A 16,789-nucleotide genomic window follows, 5' to 3' on the forward strand; every position below is an offset into this window, starting at 1 on the left:
TGAACAGCTGTTAATGTTCTTTCTGTTTTTTTCCCTTTTCTTTCAACAGGAAGTTTTGGGCTACAAAGTGGACTACCATGTTTCCCTATACATTGTGGCAGTGCTTGAATACATATCAGCAGATATACTGAAACTGGCAGGCAACTATGTTGGCAACATTCGTCACTTTGAAATCACTCAGCAGGACATCAAAGTGTCCATGTGTGCAGACAAAGTGAGAAGCTCAAGTTGTCAAACATCATTAGAAGGGAACAATTTCTTTTGATTGGCTCTGACTGGTTATCACTGCTGCCTGTTTCCAGGTGTTGATGGACATGTTTGACCAAGAGGAGGATATTGGGTTGATGTCGCAGGGCGCAGAGGAGCCCCTGTCCTCCGGGGAGCTCACGTATGATGACCTGGTGAGGCTTGAAATCGCAGAGGAGCGGCAGTACCTGCGAGAGCTGGACCTCATTGTCAAAGTGTTCCGCAGTCACTTCCTTCATGCCAAAATTTTCACAAATGAGGTGAGGAACTTGAAATAAAATATGTACCCATTTTTCAACATTGGTTATTTCTCAGTTTGACCAAAAAAGAATGAGGCTTGTGATTCTTATTTGCACACATTTTTTTTATGTTCTGAAAATGTTTTTAATCAACTAAAACAGTCAGGTTTTCATCAAAGACATTTCAGCCAAATCTGCCTTAAGAGTATCAAAAGATTACAATTGAAACTCTGTAATTGACTAACTGTTAATCAGCATAATGCAGCTGTGTGAATTACCCAAACAGATTTTACAGTACTTTATGTCAGAGTCAGCTTCACTTTTGTGTAAGTGGATTTATGTCTTCTAGTATGGCTTATTTTAAAAGAAAACTATAAATATTGCTTTGCTTGCAGTATGATGTGTCAGAATGTATAAATCATTACCTCTCTGGCAATACTTTATTATCATGATAGAGTTTTGTCAGTGAATAGCAATATTACAGCATACAGGTGCATGTCATTAAGTTCAGCCTTAAAAGGTTAGGGCTCCTGTTCATCACCTGAGCTATGACCCATGCTCTCTGATTCCTACAGTAAGGCTACGTTCAGCTGCTCCCTTAGTCACAAGGGATTGCCACCGCTGGTTGATTTAGCAGTTTTTACACCAGATACCCTTCCTGACGCAACCCGAAAAGGATTTGTCTCCTCCCTCTTACTCAGTAAACTGTCATTAAATAGCATTTCATATCCTTTTCAGAAAAATGAGAAACTTTTAGGTTCCTTGTGTAACCTTGATTCTCAGAGTTCCATGAGTGACATGTCTCACTGTGGGATGTGCTTCCCTGCGTATTTCTCAGAAACGTTTGTCACATTACACCATTCTTGGTTGGCTGGGGATCGCAACGACCACATCAGGTACTGTATAACCACCCACTCTTTAGCAGCTTGCACTACTATACAGTCCTTACTCAAGTTAAGGACCTCTTCCTGCTACACCCCAGCAAGAAGGACTGTCTGGTAAGACCTCTCACTCATGCTACTCTGAGAACAGGGGGATAAGATAAGATAGTGTTTATTCATCACATGCACAGTTATACACAGTACAATGCACAGTGAAATGTATTTTGTACCTGCAACCATATATATACACACATATAAATAAGAAGAATAAAAATAAAAATAAGAATAAGTAATTCACACTATACTCTATATACTATACACTATACACACTTTTACGTGGAATTATAGGTTATAAATTATAATATTTACATTGTGCAATGATAGTCCAGTTAGGGCTCAGAGTTGAGCAGACGGATGGCTTGTGGGTAAAAACTCTTCTTCAACCTTTCAGTCTTACGCAAGTAACCTAAAGTTGTCATACCTAGCATTAATTTCAGTGTCTATGGAGTCTTCAGTTAGCAAGTAACCCCCTTATCCAAGTTACGACCCAGAGTTTAGTACTGCTTGGGCTACACTTGGAGCAGAGATGTTCAGTCTGTAGAACCAGACCAAAGTGAGGACCAGCTTGCTTCTGCACAGACGTCCTGGATTAACACCCCACCCCCCCCTTAAACAGGAGTGGAGTGAGCTCACAGGCCTCCTGCCTCTTGCAGTCCCTGACTCGTATACCCAAGAGGTTGCCTCCACAGTCTATTGTGAGAGCTGTTGCTCAGTGATTGGCCTGCATGAGAGGCAGTTCAGGAACCGAAAAGCTGGTCACTTTTTAGAAAACTCCCAAATAAGCATGCAAAACACAAACAGGACACAGCATGTGTAACCTTTGTTCTTCAGATGAACAAAAAGGGAGACGGGGAAAATGCTGTCAAGATAAGAGGCACACGTGAACCAACTACCTCAAACACCAGGTTGGGCTTCTGTGACACCCTGACCTGCCTGGGGGCAAACTGATTGTTTGAAGGGTATGCTGAAAGTGTATAAATGTCACTGACACACTTAGCAGAGGCTGAAGCCAGCAGCAATATTGTCATCAGACACAGATGCTTTAAATTGATTTCCTGCAGAGACTCCTTGTGAGCTTTGATCACGCAAAGAGAACCGCGTTTTCTTTGCAGCCACAACTGTGTGTGTGTGTGTGTGTGTGTGTGTGTGTGTGTGTGTGTGTGTGTGTGTGTGTTACAACAAAATATAGCTTTAGTTCAGTGCTCAGTTTTACAAAGAAACCACCTTACTGCACAGCTAAATGGTGTGAAGACTTGTGCTTAGGATGAGGTGAGTCAAAAAGGCAGCTAGCACCCAGTGATTGAGAAGTTGGCTAAACACTCCTGCTTATGGATAGTAAAGCTAGCTACCCTATATTCCAGTGCTCTGAAGTGAGAAGAGGTGTTTGAATCATGACTGTGTAGTAATGCAAGCTACATAAGGGTGGGTGGTTCTGCCCGATATGGTTGTTGCGACCACTAGCCAATCAGGCGAGATAAATGCTTCTGAGGAATACGCAGAGAGGTGCATCCCATAGTGAGAAACAAATCCTGGGAATGAGAAAAATACTAATAATATAATATGTAATGTAAATGGACTGTAGTTGTATAGTGCTTTTCTATTCAGTTTGAGCACTCAAAGCACTTTCCACTACAAGCTTCATTCACCCATTTACATGCACATTTATACAAGTGCTTTTTTACTATGCCCAAGTGCTTCCTAACATTCACACACAAACACGCACACACTCCCACTCCAAGGTACTCAAAATTCAGCATCTTGCTCCAGGATACTTTGACATGCAGAACTAGGGGGGGTTGGGGCATGAACCACCAGCTAGTAGACAACCCGCTCTATCCCCCTAAGGAGCAACTCAGGTGTGTTTTTAAGTGCTCTAAATTCCCTGAAAAAGGAAAAAAAAAAAAAACAAAAGTGGTGGAGGAGGAAACATGTAGGTAAGGGAAGGAATTAAACAATGTATTTACTGTTTGAGAGGAACCAAGTGGAAAGTAGAGTTTAATGGGTCGCTGTGGCTTTGCATATTTTGGGTTGGGTAATTTGTGGTATCATTTGGGTGAGGAGGATTAAACTTTGTGAGGCCCAGTGGAATGCGGAACATGCAATTATGTTGAGACAGGAACAGCCTCACCAGCCCCTGCCAGAATAACCTCAATTATGTCTGTTGAAACACAGCACAATTTGAAGTTACTCCGAGATGTCAAGAAAGTGTTATGGTCAAATAATGACAGGGCTGAACTTCTATTCGGGCTTGAGCTGTCAGCAATCACAATATGCTGTTTTAGGGTTCTTAGCTATTATTTTCTTAGGGAAAATGAGCCAGTTACTGTAGAGCACACAAAATTCTAAGTCATAATGACTGAAATATAAATATGTGCTGTCATGTCAGAGTATGATTTTTGGCACACATTGTGTCCATCTTAATTGCATCTAGGAGTTGTCACTGCCACTAAATGCTGTTACTTTATTGCACTCTGGCCTACTGATTCAGCCACCTTGAAGATGTGTGTCACAGCAAAACAAACACATTCAAACTAAAAGCCCTTTCCACTACAAGCTTCTTTCACCCATTTACATACACATTTATACAAGTGCTTTTTTTCTATACCTAAGTGCTTCCTAACATTCACACATGCACTCACACTCTGATGTACTCAGAATTGAGCATCTTGCTCCATGCAGAGCTAGGGGAGCTGGGGACTGAACCACCAGCTAGTAGATAACTCGCTCTATCCGCTCAGCATTGAAGTAAAAGTAATGTTACTAGAATTTACCACATTCTGGTTTGTTACTGTGGGTGCATTAAAAGCTGAACAGCAAGCATTAATCAAGCTGAGACATCACCTACAAACATCTACACAGGCTGAAATTTATTTTTTTTTTTGGTCTGGATAAATTAAAAAAAAGTTGACAGGAAAAGGCAGCATAGAAGGGTTTATTATATCACAGTCATTTATATATTTTCAGTGCTAGTGTGGGTTGATGGTTGTGGCTTTTTTTTTCTCCCATGTAAACAGGTCTTCTGGTTTTAAATGAGACACAAAAGGAAGGAGGAGAGAAGTGTGGCTGACATGCGTCTTTGTTTTGGTCTAAGATAAAGGTGCTCTAGTGTGACATCCAGTGGTTCTTAATGTCACGTATAGCACCTATTAACATTGTCCCTTTCCCCTCATTCTTTATGCCCAATCCATATGTTGCCATACTGCACAACCTTGTCATGTGGACCCCTTAATGAGACTTGTACCAAAAATAAATAAAAAGTTCAGTCATCTCTGTGGTTTCAGCATTGCAGGATAAAGATCCTCAGTCACAGCAGTCAATCACATTTAAAGTAACTTTGAGATTTGGTTGGTGAGCAGGCAAATTGGGTAATTAAAAAAAAAAAATCAACTGCCTACACTTACCTGTAGCTGCTCGTTGTCTTGCTATTGCAGGACGTGGAGGTGATCTTCAGTAACATCCTAGACATCCACGAGTTGACAGTTAAGCTGCTTGGGCTGATTGAGGATGCTGTTGAGATGACTGCCGATGGCAGCCCTCATCCATTGGTGGGCAGCTGCTTTGAAGATCTAGCAGAGGTATGAGTTCATAATGCAATGCCAAATGTTTTTCTGAGTTAGTATGAATGGGGAAATACTTGAATCACCGAGTGTACACAATAAATTGCACTGAAATTTATTTTAGTATTTGTTTGGTTTTGTGTTGGGTTGGCATGTGATTGTTAAAAAAAAATGTGATGTATGGTTTGGAGTTGCATTCATTCTAAACCAGCATGATAGTATGAGTGCATCACTTCTGAAATTTCAGCTTGAATAAAGAATATGGTCTGCTTACTGGCAAAATCTGCTCTTCTCAAGAAGGCAAGTTTCAGATTGGTTTCTTGAGAAAGCAACTTGAAATGTGCTTTACCACCATGCTTCTGGGTGGAGTTACCATCACACCTCTGAAAACCACAGTGCTATCACTGAAGAGGAAAAAAGACTGCACACTAACACCAAAACCTCATCTAGAATGATATAAAATATGCTGGTAAAATCATGGTTCGGGCTGCTCTGTTACATTAGGGCTTGTACATCTTGCAGTCATTGGGGGAATAATGGATTAAAAATGATATTAAAATTTTAAAGGAGGATGTTGATGCAGCTGTTCATAACCTGAAGCTTTAGCAGAGGGTGGGTGACAAACAGTGAGCTGAAACACGTGTGAAAATCAACAACAGAATGGCTGGAAAAGAGGGAATTTATTGAGGGCCTTTTTCTAGGGCATATTAACTAAAAAACCTTTTACATAAAACCTGTTTGTAAGTGTAAAAACACTAATTACTGTTAATTTATTATTTCTTTAACTACTTCCTGTAACTTACAGCTGTGATGTAGAATGAACTGGTGTCTCGGATACACCACCATCTTTGTGATGGGTTTTTTGCCACTGTTAACTTTTGGATTATTCTGGATGTGTGTGCAGGAGCAGGCATTCGATCCCTACGAGACCCTGTCTCAGGATATTCTCAGTGGGAAATTTCATTCACATTTCAACAACCTGATGGCGCGACCAACAGTTTGCCTCTACTTCCAGGTGAGATGTTTGATTGGAACTTGGGAACATGATAACCACTTCCAAAAAAGGTGGGACACTGTTTGAAATGTAAATAAAAACAGAATGCAATGATCTGCAAACCTTATAAATCCATATTTTATTCACAGTAGAACATAGAAATCATATCAAATGTTTAAGCTGAGACATTTTACGATTTTATGAAAAATATTAGCTGATTTTGAATTCAACAGCAGCAACATGTGTCAAAAAGGTTTGAACGGAAAAGTAAGTGATATTACAAAAAGAAACAGCTGGAAGAACATTTTGCAACTGATTAGGTTCATTGGCAACAGGATCGGGTGTGTGTAAAAAAAAAAAAAAAAAAAAAAAAAAAAACCTCAGAGGCAGCGTTTCTCAGAGGTGATGCCACACAGTTTCTAAAGATATCCAGATATTCATCAATCTATTAAAAAAAAAAAAAAAAAAGGTACAAATTTTGAACAATTTCAGAATAATGTTCCTCAGTGCAAAATTGTAATCATCTGCAGGACATAATATTAAAAGATTCAGAGAATCTGGGGGATTCTTCACATGCAAGGGATATGCCCTTGATCTTCAGTCCCTCAGGTGGCACTACATTAAAAACAGGCATAATTCTGTCATGGAAATCTCTCACTCCCAGAATTCACTGTGGGTGAACACAGTTCACTGTGCCATCCACAAATACAGGTTAAATCTCTATCGTGAAAAGAAAAAAAGCCATATGTGAACATGATCCAGAAGCTTTTCCGCTTTCACTGGACCAAAGCTCATTTAAAATGGATTGAGGCAAATTAGAAAACTGTTCCGTGGTCAGAAGTATCGAAATTTGAAAAACGAAAAAACAAAAAACATGGACGCTATATCCTCCAGACTAAGGAGGAGAGCATCCATCTGAATAATATCAGCGCTCAGTTCAAAAGCCTGCATCTCTGATGGTATGGGGTTGCATTAGTGCCTATGGAATTGGCAGCTTGCACATCTGGAAAGGCCCCATCAGTGCTGAAAGTCCAGCAACTCAGTTTAAACAGAAAATGTACCATTTGATATGTTTCTGTGTTGTTCTTTGTACAAAATAAGGGTGTGTGAGATATGCAAATCATTGCATTCTTTTATTTACCTTTTCCACAGTGTCCCAACATTTTAGGAACTGTGGTTGTATTTTGTATTTGAGTGTTATTCACTTTGAGACTCTTAATTATCATGCTCTAGGATTGAGAATTCACTTACAGCTATTATAACTGATAATAAAAAATAAAAAAAATTGCCAAATATAAATCTCATAAATTGAAAACTGCCATTAAATTAAAAAAGAAAAAAATGTGTAATATTAATATAAAGGTGCAAGTAGGTCATTATGAGTTTACATTCAGAAAACAGTGTTTCAGTATATGTTCCCGTTCCTCTTTGAAGTCAGCCTGCATTCCAGGTGAAATTCCTCCTAATATCGCTGAGTGCATGTCATGACATATCCAGCGTCCTGTGTACAGTTTATTCACTGCTGCTGCATTGTTGTATTTGGACATTCCTCACAAGAATAGCATTGAATTATGCTCAGTGGGGTGCAGCTTGGCAGCCTTTGAAGATGAAATATTTTCTGGTGTTTTCTCAGGCCAAAGACCAGTGAGGTCGGGTGTTCACATGAAGCAGCATCAGAGCTCCAAACTAACTGTAACAGCACCTTCAGTTTGAGGCTATTTTCTGCTTTCTTTTTAAGATTTTCAACACAAACATCCCGTTTTGTTCAACTCGTATTTCTATTTGTAACAAATCATCTACCTATAGTCCTCATTTGTATCTCAGTCTGGCTGAGTGAGTACCCTGCCGCCTTGCTGTACCTCAGATTGAGGCCTTGCTGTGTTTACTCGTGAACCACAATTCTAACCCCAGTTAGATCAACAGTGCTGGCACTGACCTCTGATAACTCACACCCGGTGTTTATTTTCATATACTTATTGTATGAGAGTGAGGAAAAGGGCACTGGAGTTAAAAATATGGCTTTGTTGTGCACCGTATTGATAACACCATTCATTAAAAAACACACACACACACACACACACACACACACACACACACACACACACACACACACACACACACACACACACACACAATGCATGATTTCACAAGCCAACCCAGCAGCACATACCTGAAAATAGCGTTGTCGCCTGATTGCTTATACTGATTTACATTTGTAAGAACTGAAAGTATCAATCAGTTCAGTCAACAGAAAATGGCAACTATGTTCAGAATCTTTTTTTGGCATTTATACTAAAAATAAAGTTTGTCCAGTTTCAGCTTTTCCATGAGGATGAAGACATGCTCCCTTTTTTATTTATTTATTTATTTTTGCACAGTTCTTGCGTCACCTCTCATTTTTTTTTTTTTTTAATATTTTGTTATTTGTTGTGCAAATATACAGGATATAAGGCAAAAACAGAGTTTGTACAATTCTAATGATCTTGAAATTCAATATTTGGAATGACCACCTTTTATTCTTCAGCACAGCCTGAACTCTCTTAGGCTGCTTTCTTGTAGTTTCTTTAAGTAGTCTTCAGGAATAGTTCTCCAGGCTTGTTGAAGGACATTCAAAGCTCTTCTTTGGATGTTGGCTGCCTTTTGTTCTGGAACCTATCCTAGCTGTCATAGGGCCAGAGACAGGGTACACCCTGGACAGGTTGCTAGCCTGTCACAGGGCTAACACAGGGAGACAACCATTCGCACTCACATTCACACTATGGGCAATTTTGAATCACCAGTTAACCTAACCTCACTAACTGCATGTCTTTGGACTGTGGGAGGAAACCGGAGTATCCAAAGAAAACTCAACACTGAAAGGCCCATTCCAAGGTGGATTCAAACCAGGACCTTGTTGCTGCGAGGCAACAGTGATAACCACCACACCAGCTCTTTGTGAGCCTTGTTGGTGCAAAAATACTATTTTATGCTTGTCAAAAATGTTTTTTTATTGTTGGCTTTTTTTTTGTGGATTCAACTAAAGAAATGGGAACACGTTTTTGTGACAGGCTGCTAGTAACAAAATGCCTAAAGATACAATTTAAAATTGGTTCTTTGCCGAGTTGTCTGTTTATTCCTTGAGTTAGGTGCCTTTTTTTTTTTTTTTTTTTTTTTTTTTTTTTTTAATGCTTGAATGAAAATTCCTTTTTGAAAATGGTCAGGTGCAAGGTCTGGGCTGAAAATTAGTGAAAAAGCAGCCAATGTCAAAAAAAAAAAAACCCTGAAAGCTCTTCAGAAAGCCTGGAAAACTATTGCACAAGCAAAATATAAAAAAGCAAATATAAAGAAATGAGGAATGGTAGTGTTTTTCTGTCAGCAAAACAGCTTAGAAATTCATTGACTAATTGTTTCAGCTTTTACTGCATCTGATCGAAAACGATATCTTGCAAATCCACTTTGTTCGAGTGTACAGTGCTTGTGTGTCTGTTGATCATTTGTGGTCCTACTGGGGCCACTGATGATGTAATGTCGTTTCTCAACCAACCAATGACTCATCTCATCTTTTCTCTACCTTGCTCATCCAGCACGGTAAATTATGTGGACATTTTTGATCCAGAACACCTGTTATAACACACATTTCTGTGTTTGCTGTCCCTTGGATTAAAGCTGTGGCAGTGGCCTCATTGGTCCTCTGCTCTTCCTCTTCAGCTTTTGTCTCATTGCAAGTGCTTCATCTTTCTCGTTCCACCCTTCTTGACTTTCTGCCCCTCCTCTCTGTCAGCGAGATGCGTCTGTCGAGCACTCAGCCCCTGCACTCTGCAGCGTCTGCTATTGTGGGTAAATTACATCGTCTTTTTAAAAATAGAACAGCCAGCCACACTGCGGGACATTTTTCTCCTGGGGAGGAGGAGGGTCGGTGGCCCAAAGCACATTTCATGTGGAAACTAAGCTGCACTTAGTTTCCACATGAAAATGATGCACACCCGTTTAGAGGTGTACGATTAAAGGAAGAGAATTTCTAAGTTTAAATTATTATTAGTAATGCAAAGCCAGCTTTGCTTTATTTAAAGATGATAACATCAGTATTTTCACCAGGTGGAAAAGCATATAGATCAGCATTAGTTTACTATTTTTCTTTGAGTTTTGGGGATTATATGCTGTGCATGAAAATCCTGGTTTCACATTCTGGTTTTGTGATACCTGCATAGCTGCATTGCTTCAGTGGAAAGCAGGATCCTGTGGCACGTAAACACCTTATCCAGATTTCTGATGACATCAGATTCAGTTATGTAGTAGTCAGTAAAACATAAATCAATTTCAATTAACAAAGTCTATTTGTCTTTTTTTTTTTTTTTTTTTTTTTTTTTGGATGATGATTGTGTGAATGCAGCCAGTTGGGACAGAAATAAGTGGAGTACATGTTCAGGAATCAGGACACACCAGTGCACAGGTGACAAACATGATATAAATACCTGGGTGTCTCATGTTAAAACCATGATAAGACTCAAAACTATGACGAAAAGCACGTATACACTTTGCAAACCGTCAGGATGCTGACGTATCAATAATATGATTTTAAACTTGGATCATTGTTCCCTTGCTGTCCATCAGGGTGCATCAGGCAGCTGATGCCTTTCTCTAATGCACACGACCCTCATCATCATCATCATCCTCCTCCTCCTCCTCAGGCTTCTTCCTCGCATGCAGACACTGTGGTCGCTTCAGTGGAGTCTGAGTACGAACTTATTGATTCTGAGTCATCTATCTGGGGAACAGGAGATTTAAAAGGATACTATGACGGCCCCCTCTCCAGTTACCTCTGCTGCCTTACTTGATCAACTGCTTCTTGTTCCCACTGGTCACCCTGTACCCTCTTGTCTAGTCTAAATTTCACATTAATAGACTCAAATACACCCATTTTAACTGTCTTTGTTGACTGTGGTTTTTTTTTTTGTTTTTAGTAAGGGCCAACATTTTCTGTCACTTATGATTTTGCTTTTTTTCTTTCTTTTTTTTTTAAAATCATTTAAGTTGACATGACTATGACTACGTACACTTGTACACTGGCCTCTACTTGGGAAGGCAAGCTTTAGACACGTCTAAACACATCCAACAACTTATGTGGTGGTTTGGATAACTGGAATATAAACACTTACTCTGAAGTGAAAGTGAAAGCTCTCTGTGACTTTTCCATAAATGGATATTATTTTTCTGAATGCTTTGATCTAGATGGAATGTTTGATTTTGTTTTGAAATGTTTTTACTGGGTTAAATGCTTTGTAGGTGGGAAAAAAAGACTTATTTTGTACACAAGTAGCAAAATTTGCTGTCACGTTGGTTGGTCAAATGTATTCATGTCATCATTGGTAACAGTTCTTTTTTTTTTTTTTTTTTTTTTTTCCTCTTGGTTTCTCCAGTCAATTGCAGATGGCTTTAAAGAAGCTGTTCAATATATCCTTCCCCAGCTGATGATGGTCCCGGTGTACCACTGTATGCACTACTTTGAGCTACTGCAGGTTTGTCCTAATATTTTACTTTTTTACTTTATTCAAATTTGTCACCACATCCCTGATTTATTGTTAATGATAAGTATCCTGGATGGATATTGAGGTTTGTGAATGCTAACTGCATGACATTAACATATTTGCTGTTTTTGACATGTGACAATTATGGTGACAGTGTAGAGTTAATGTAGGTTGAGTGTCATAAATTTCTAGGTAAAGACCCAGTCTGTTTATAGTAACATCAGTTCTAGGATGCACCCTTATTGATTAGCCTGTGATGCCAACTTCTGATTGGCTGAGCATTGTCTAACATGTTGGTCTGGGATAGGTCATGGCCATAAATAGTACAGACTGACTCATCATTGAGCAACATTAAAGCCATACCTACTGCTCAGCAATAATGCTCTAATGATTAAAATAACTCAATCAGTTCAATTAATTGTCCTAGTAAGCCATTCATCAAGCCACTGGTGTTATCAGATACACCTGTGCTTGTCTTGTTAAGACAGAAGATGTTGATATTATGTGATTATGAATATTTCTGTTGTGTTTTGCTGACACTTTTACAGCAACTTCAAGAGCGCAGCGAAGACCAAGATGACAGAGAATGTCTGAAACAGGCGATCACAGCTCTGCTTAACCTTCAGTCTAGTATGGAGCGAATTTATGCCAAACACCAGCCTCGACGTAAACCTGGGTACACCTCCTCCTTAGATTACAGAACACTGTTGATAAGAAATACGTTTATTTTGTTTTCTTCATATTGATCAAATAACATCTAATCCTATGAAATTTCATTGTACTCTTTTGTACAATGACAAAGCTACTTATCTACATGGCATTAAATGTAAATGTAACAAAGCAATTTAGTTAATAAATCCAGTGGTTCATGCATATGTTTATCTAGTAATAGTTCAGTGGTTAAGAATTTTAAAACTTGTGCACTGAGCCTTGGTGCTTTCTGACTAAATTTTACTCCTCCGCACAGTGAGCCCATGTATCGTCTGTACAGCAGGCAGATTCGTAGCAAACAACTCGCCATCAAGCGCATGAATGAGATCCAGAAAAGCATCGACGGCTGGGAGGGGAAAGATATCGGTCAGTGTTGCAGCGAGTTCATCTTGGAGGGCCCGCTTATACGAGCAGGTGCTAAACATGAGAGACACAACTTCCTTTTTGATGGCCTGATGATCAGTTGTAAGGCCAATCAGAGTTCACGGCTCCCAGGGGCGGGCAGTGGGGCGGAGTACCGCCTGAAAGAGAAGTTTGTTCTGAGAAAGGTCCGCATTATGGACCGTGAGGACTCGCCAGAGCTGCGGAATGCCTTTGAACTGGTAGGCAAAGATGAAAACTGTGCAGTTTTCTGTGCTCGGACAGCAGAGGAGAAGGAAGCGTGGATGGCAGCACTGGTGACTCTGCAATACCGGTCTACTTTGGATCGCATGTTGGACGTGGAGCTGCAGCAAGAGGAACAGGCACAGCCTCTAAAACTGCCCTCCCCAGAGGTTTACCGTTTTGCAGTACAGGACTCTGAGGAGAATATAGTATTTGAGGACAAAGTGCAGAGCAAAACGGGTATCCCCATCATTAAGGCCGGCACAGTGGACAAGCTCATAGAGAGGCTCACCTACCACATGTATGCTGGTAAGCCGCTGCAAAAGTTCTATTAGTTGATATAAACATTTCCAATTCCAGTTTCCTTTACGTTATCTGTTTAATCTGTTTCTAGATCCCAACTTTGTCCGCACATTTCTTACCACATACCGATCATTCTGCAAACCACAGGAGCTTCTGAGCCTGCTGATAGACAGGTACAGTAAGAAAACAACTCCTTTCCTTGAATGCAGTAATTCGATTGCTATAATTTGTCACTTAGCTCAACTATAACTGACATCAGGACACTGGAAACATTGTTTTTCTCAGGCTTGAGATTCCTGATCCAGAACCAACAGAGGAGGACAAACAGATACTGATGACCAGCGATCATCCAATGGTGGCCCATCTCCAGAGGTTCCGAAAGGAATACGTGCAGCCGGTCCAGCTCAGGTAACATTTTGCTCATGTGTGGGTTAGTGTTTATTTGAATGAAAGTAAAAAGACGAACACTGAAAGAAATAATATACTGTGCAAAAGTCTTAAGCCACCCCTTATTTCTTTAGATTTTTCATGGGAAATGGGTGCAGAGATTTGTTGAAACATAAATGGAAATACAGTAAACGAGGCAAAAAGTTTGATCACCTTTATTCTTCAACACAGAACTTGTTGGTGCAAAATACAATTTTATTTTTATATTTTAAAATTGGTTCTTCGCCAAGTTGTCTTCTAGCTTAATTCATAGCTGGAATTGGGCCAGCTGAGCTATCTGTATTTTTTGTTACATGCCATAAAAGAGTGTCTGTTCATCTCTGTTGGTGTTCTCCCATTTTATGCTCTCCCGTTAAGGGCCTGAATGTTCTCACCATGCTGCAGAATTAGTTTTGCATTAGACTGTGTAGCCTTATAAGGAGCAGCAGTGTCTGCTCTAATTTTGTACCATTTAAAAACTGAGAGCTTCTTGATGTTAGACATGCTGGTGTAAATTCTGTTAATGTTAGTCACAGAAACAATGAAAACATGAGTGGACAGTTTAATTTCACCTTGTGAAATTCAAGTCCTCTGATGGTATTATGTGAAACTCGGAGAAAGAGTTTAACATTTTTTGAGTGTCTGTCTTAAACTTGGCCTTGAGGCTGTTTGAGTATACATGCAGGACAAAAGTTTGGGTGGTCTTTAAGCACTTAAATGTGGTCCCACTGTTTATTTTAAAACAGGCACTCCTAGAACAGCCATCCCTCTTTAGACATTACTATTTTCCTTTTGAAATATCAGTCCGGTTTCTATTTTCACCAAACAATAAAACTGCTCATTTATGACTTCTGTTTTCTAATAGTCTGTCAACTAGTAATAAGCTTCTAGATTTCTTTGACATCCTAAATAAAATTAGAGCATTAAAGTTTATTTTGCAAAGTTTATTTTCCTTTATGCATAGTGTCCCAATAAACGTGTGACACTATAATAATGAATTAACTCTAACTACTTTTATCTTTTTTAATCCTCACAGAGTTCTCAATGTTTTCCGTCAGTGGGTTGAACATCATTTCTATGACTTTGAGAACGATGCAGCGCTTAGAAGTCGATTAGAAGAGTACTTCACCACCAAAATTCAACTGCGAGGTCAGTCATAAAAATGCTTCCATAAACAAATATGTGACGCAGCACAGGAAACGCCTGACCAAAGATAGACTTCCCAAGAAGAACACCTGAACTTTGCAATATTTCCAGTGTTTATCTTAACTGCCTTAAATGTCTATCAGAACTATATCTAAAAAGTGTACCTCAGTGAGCAGTTTTTGATGCATAAACTGCAAATAAACAGCAAACCATTTTGCTCCAAATCCTCATCCAGCAAACCTCTCAGCTATGAGGGCAAACCCCCTGCCCAACACAGCCAATCATGTATCAGGTGCAATCTGGCCAGTCAGCCAGTGAAATGCCCCCTTAATGAAGTTTCAGCCTTTAGCCTGTGACAATAACGCTGTGGTTGATTGCCAGTTTCTATCATGAGTGTTTGAACGAGTATTTATATTAGCATCAACACCAAACCACAGTAATTAAAAGAGCAGACACAGTTTAATGTCCCAAGTTGTTCATAGAAAATGATCAAAGATAGAATCTGTTTGCTTTTTGTTTTTTGTTTTGTTTTTTTGCACATTAATCTAGAAGCCTGATTTGACTCCACAGGATCTTTATCAGAAAAATTGGTGCCTTCACTGACTCTCTTGTCCTGTCCCTGACTTAAATATAGTTTATTGCTTGAAGAAGCCCACTTCACTGATGTGTACAAATGTGTCCAAGTGCTCGCACTGCTTTAATAAAATGGTATATGAGCCATACAAGCAAAATGTGGATGTGAGCAAAGCCTCAGAGCTTCTTGATGTACTCTCTAGTGTAATATTACCTATGTAACATGAATACGGTGATATTGCATATTTTTGAATATTTTCTTTTCAGGGAAGTCCATGAGAAAATGGGTGGAGTCCATTAATAAGATCATCAGGAGAAAGATGCAGCCTCAGACTAACGGTGTCAGTCCCAGCATCACTTTTGAGAGCTCACCTCCGCCCATCGAGTGGCACATCTGCAGAACCGGCCAACTGGAGTCATTTGACCTCATGACCCTTCACCCCATAGAGATTGCACGCCAGCTGACACTGATTGAGTCTGAGCTCTACAGGTTAGACACTGATACGCACAGAAGTGGAAGTATCAGTTTAAGTCAAAGTGTAAGTGTAGCAATCAGATTCTTTACATAAAAAAATAAAAACATTCTTCTTCCGCAGAGCTGTTCGGCCGTCTGAGCTGGTCGGCAGCGTCTGGACCAAAGAGGACAAAGAGAAGCACTCTCCAAACTTGCTCCGCATGATTCGCCACACCACTAACCTCACTCTCTGGTTTGAAAAGTGAGTCACTTCACCTATAAGAAAATACAGCATTGATTTTCAGGTCCCATTTTCTCTAACTATGTTTGTGTCGGTGTATTTCAGGTGTATTGTAGAGACAATGAACCTGGAAGAGAGGGTGGCAGTGTTTACACGGGTCATAGAGATTCTGCAGGTTTTCCAGGAGCTCAACAACTTCAATGGTGTGCTGGAGGTGCTCAGTGCCATCAATTCTGTTGCGGTCTACAGGCTCGAGCACACCTATGAGGTGAGTGAGATATGAGGAGAAAACCATGGCTACGTGTAAAACTGTAGCAGAAATTAAATTAAATTCAGCCACAAGCTTAATATAAACATCTGTAAGGATGATGTTAGAAAGGAGTGAGCTTAATTGACCTCTCTAGCTGGCTCGTCAACTATAAACCCACAACATTATTAGCCATGTTGGTTTAACAAACTGAACTGCTGGCGCTCCAGTTACACTGTGGGTAATGAGCCAGGTTCTGACAAGGTAGTGAGTAGAGAGCTATCACAAATAAAAATTATCTGAAGCATCTGTTTAGATTAGTTTGAAGCCTGAGCGGGATTACTTGGACGAGCTGCCGTCATTATTTAAAACTTTAACCATGTTTAATAAGAGCATCCACCATTATTTCTATCTATCCTATGGAAAAGTTTTGAGCTACCCTCTCATTTTGCTTCTGACCATTTTCAGAGGAATTTTCTTTTTTTTGTATATTAAGCCTCTAAACACTGACCTATGAATCATTCAAGCATAAAAAAGGCACCCAAACTCAAGGGATGAACCAGCGTTGTCTACACATAAAAGATAACTTGGCAAAGAACCAATT

At 39.7% G+C, this 16,789-nt stretch overlaps 1 protein-coding gene across 1 annotated transcript in view; it reads left to right on the top strand.

Moving 5' to 3' along the window:
* The window catches only part of sos2 (son of sevenless homolog 2 (Drosophila)), a 41,649-nt gene that overhangs the window by 17,805 nt on the left and 7,055 nt on the right, over window positions 1-16,789 (top strand). The window contains exons 4-16 of the mRNA XM_030718828.1: window positions 50-214; window positions 303-506; window positions 4,858-5,001; window positions 5,888-5,998; window positions 11,374-11,472; window positions 12,030-12,157; window positions 12,449-13,104; window positions 13,190-13,271; window positions 13,384-13,506; window positions 14,561-14,673; window positions 15,511-15,733; window positions 15,840-15,959; window positions 16,044-16,206. Of these exons, the coding sequence (XP_030574688.1) occupies window positions 50-214; window positions 303-506; window positions 4,858-5,001; window positions 5,888-5,998; window positions 11,374-11,472; window positions 12,030-12,157; window positions 12,449-13,104; window positions 13,190-13,271; window positions 13,384-13,506; window positions 14,561-14,673; window positions 15,511-15,733; window positions 15,840-15,959; window positions 16,044-16,206 (2,331 nt within the window). The remainder of the gene's footprint in view (window positions 1-49; window positions 215-302; window positions 507-4,857; window positions 5,002-5,887; window positions 5,999-11,373; window positions 11,473-12,029; window positions 12,158-12,448; window positions 13,105-13,189; window positions 13,272-13,383; window positions 13,507-14,560; window positions 14,674-15,510; window positions 15,734-15,839; window positions 15,960-16,043; window positions 16,207-16,789) is intronic.

The sequence above is a fragment of the Archocentrus centrarchus genome, chromosome 22, assembly GCF_007364275.1.
Source record: "Archocentrus centrarchus isolate MPI-CPG fArcCen1 chromosome 22, fArcCen1, whole genome shotgun sequence".
Classification (NCBI taxonomy): Eukaryota; Metazoa; Chordata; class Actinopteri; order Cichliformes; family Cichlidae; genus Archocentrus; species Archocentrus centrarchus.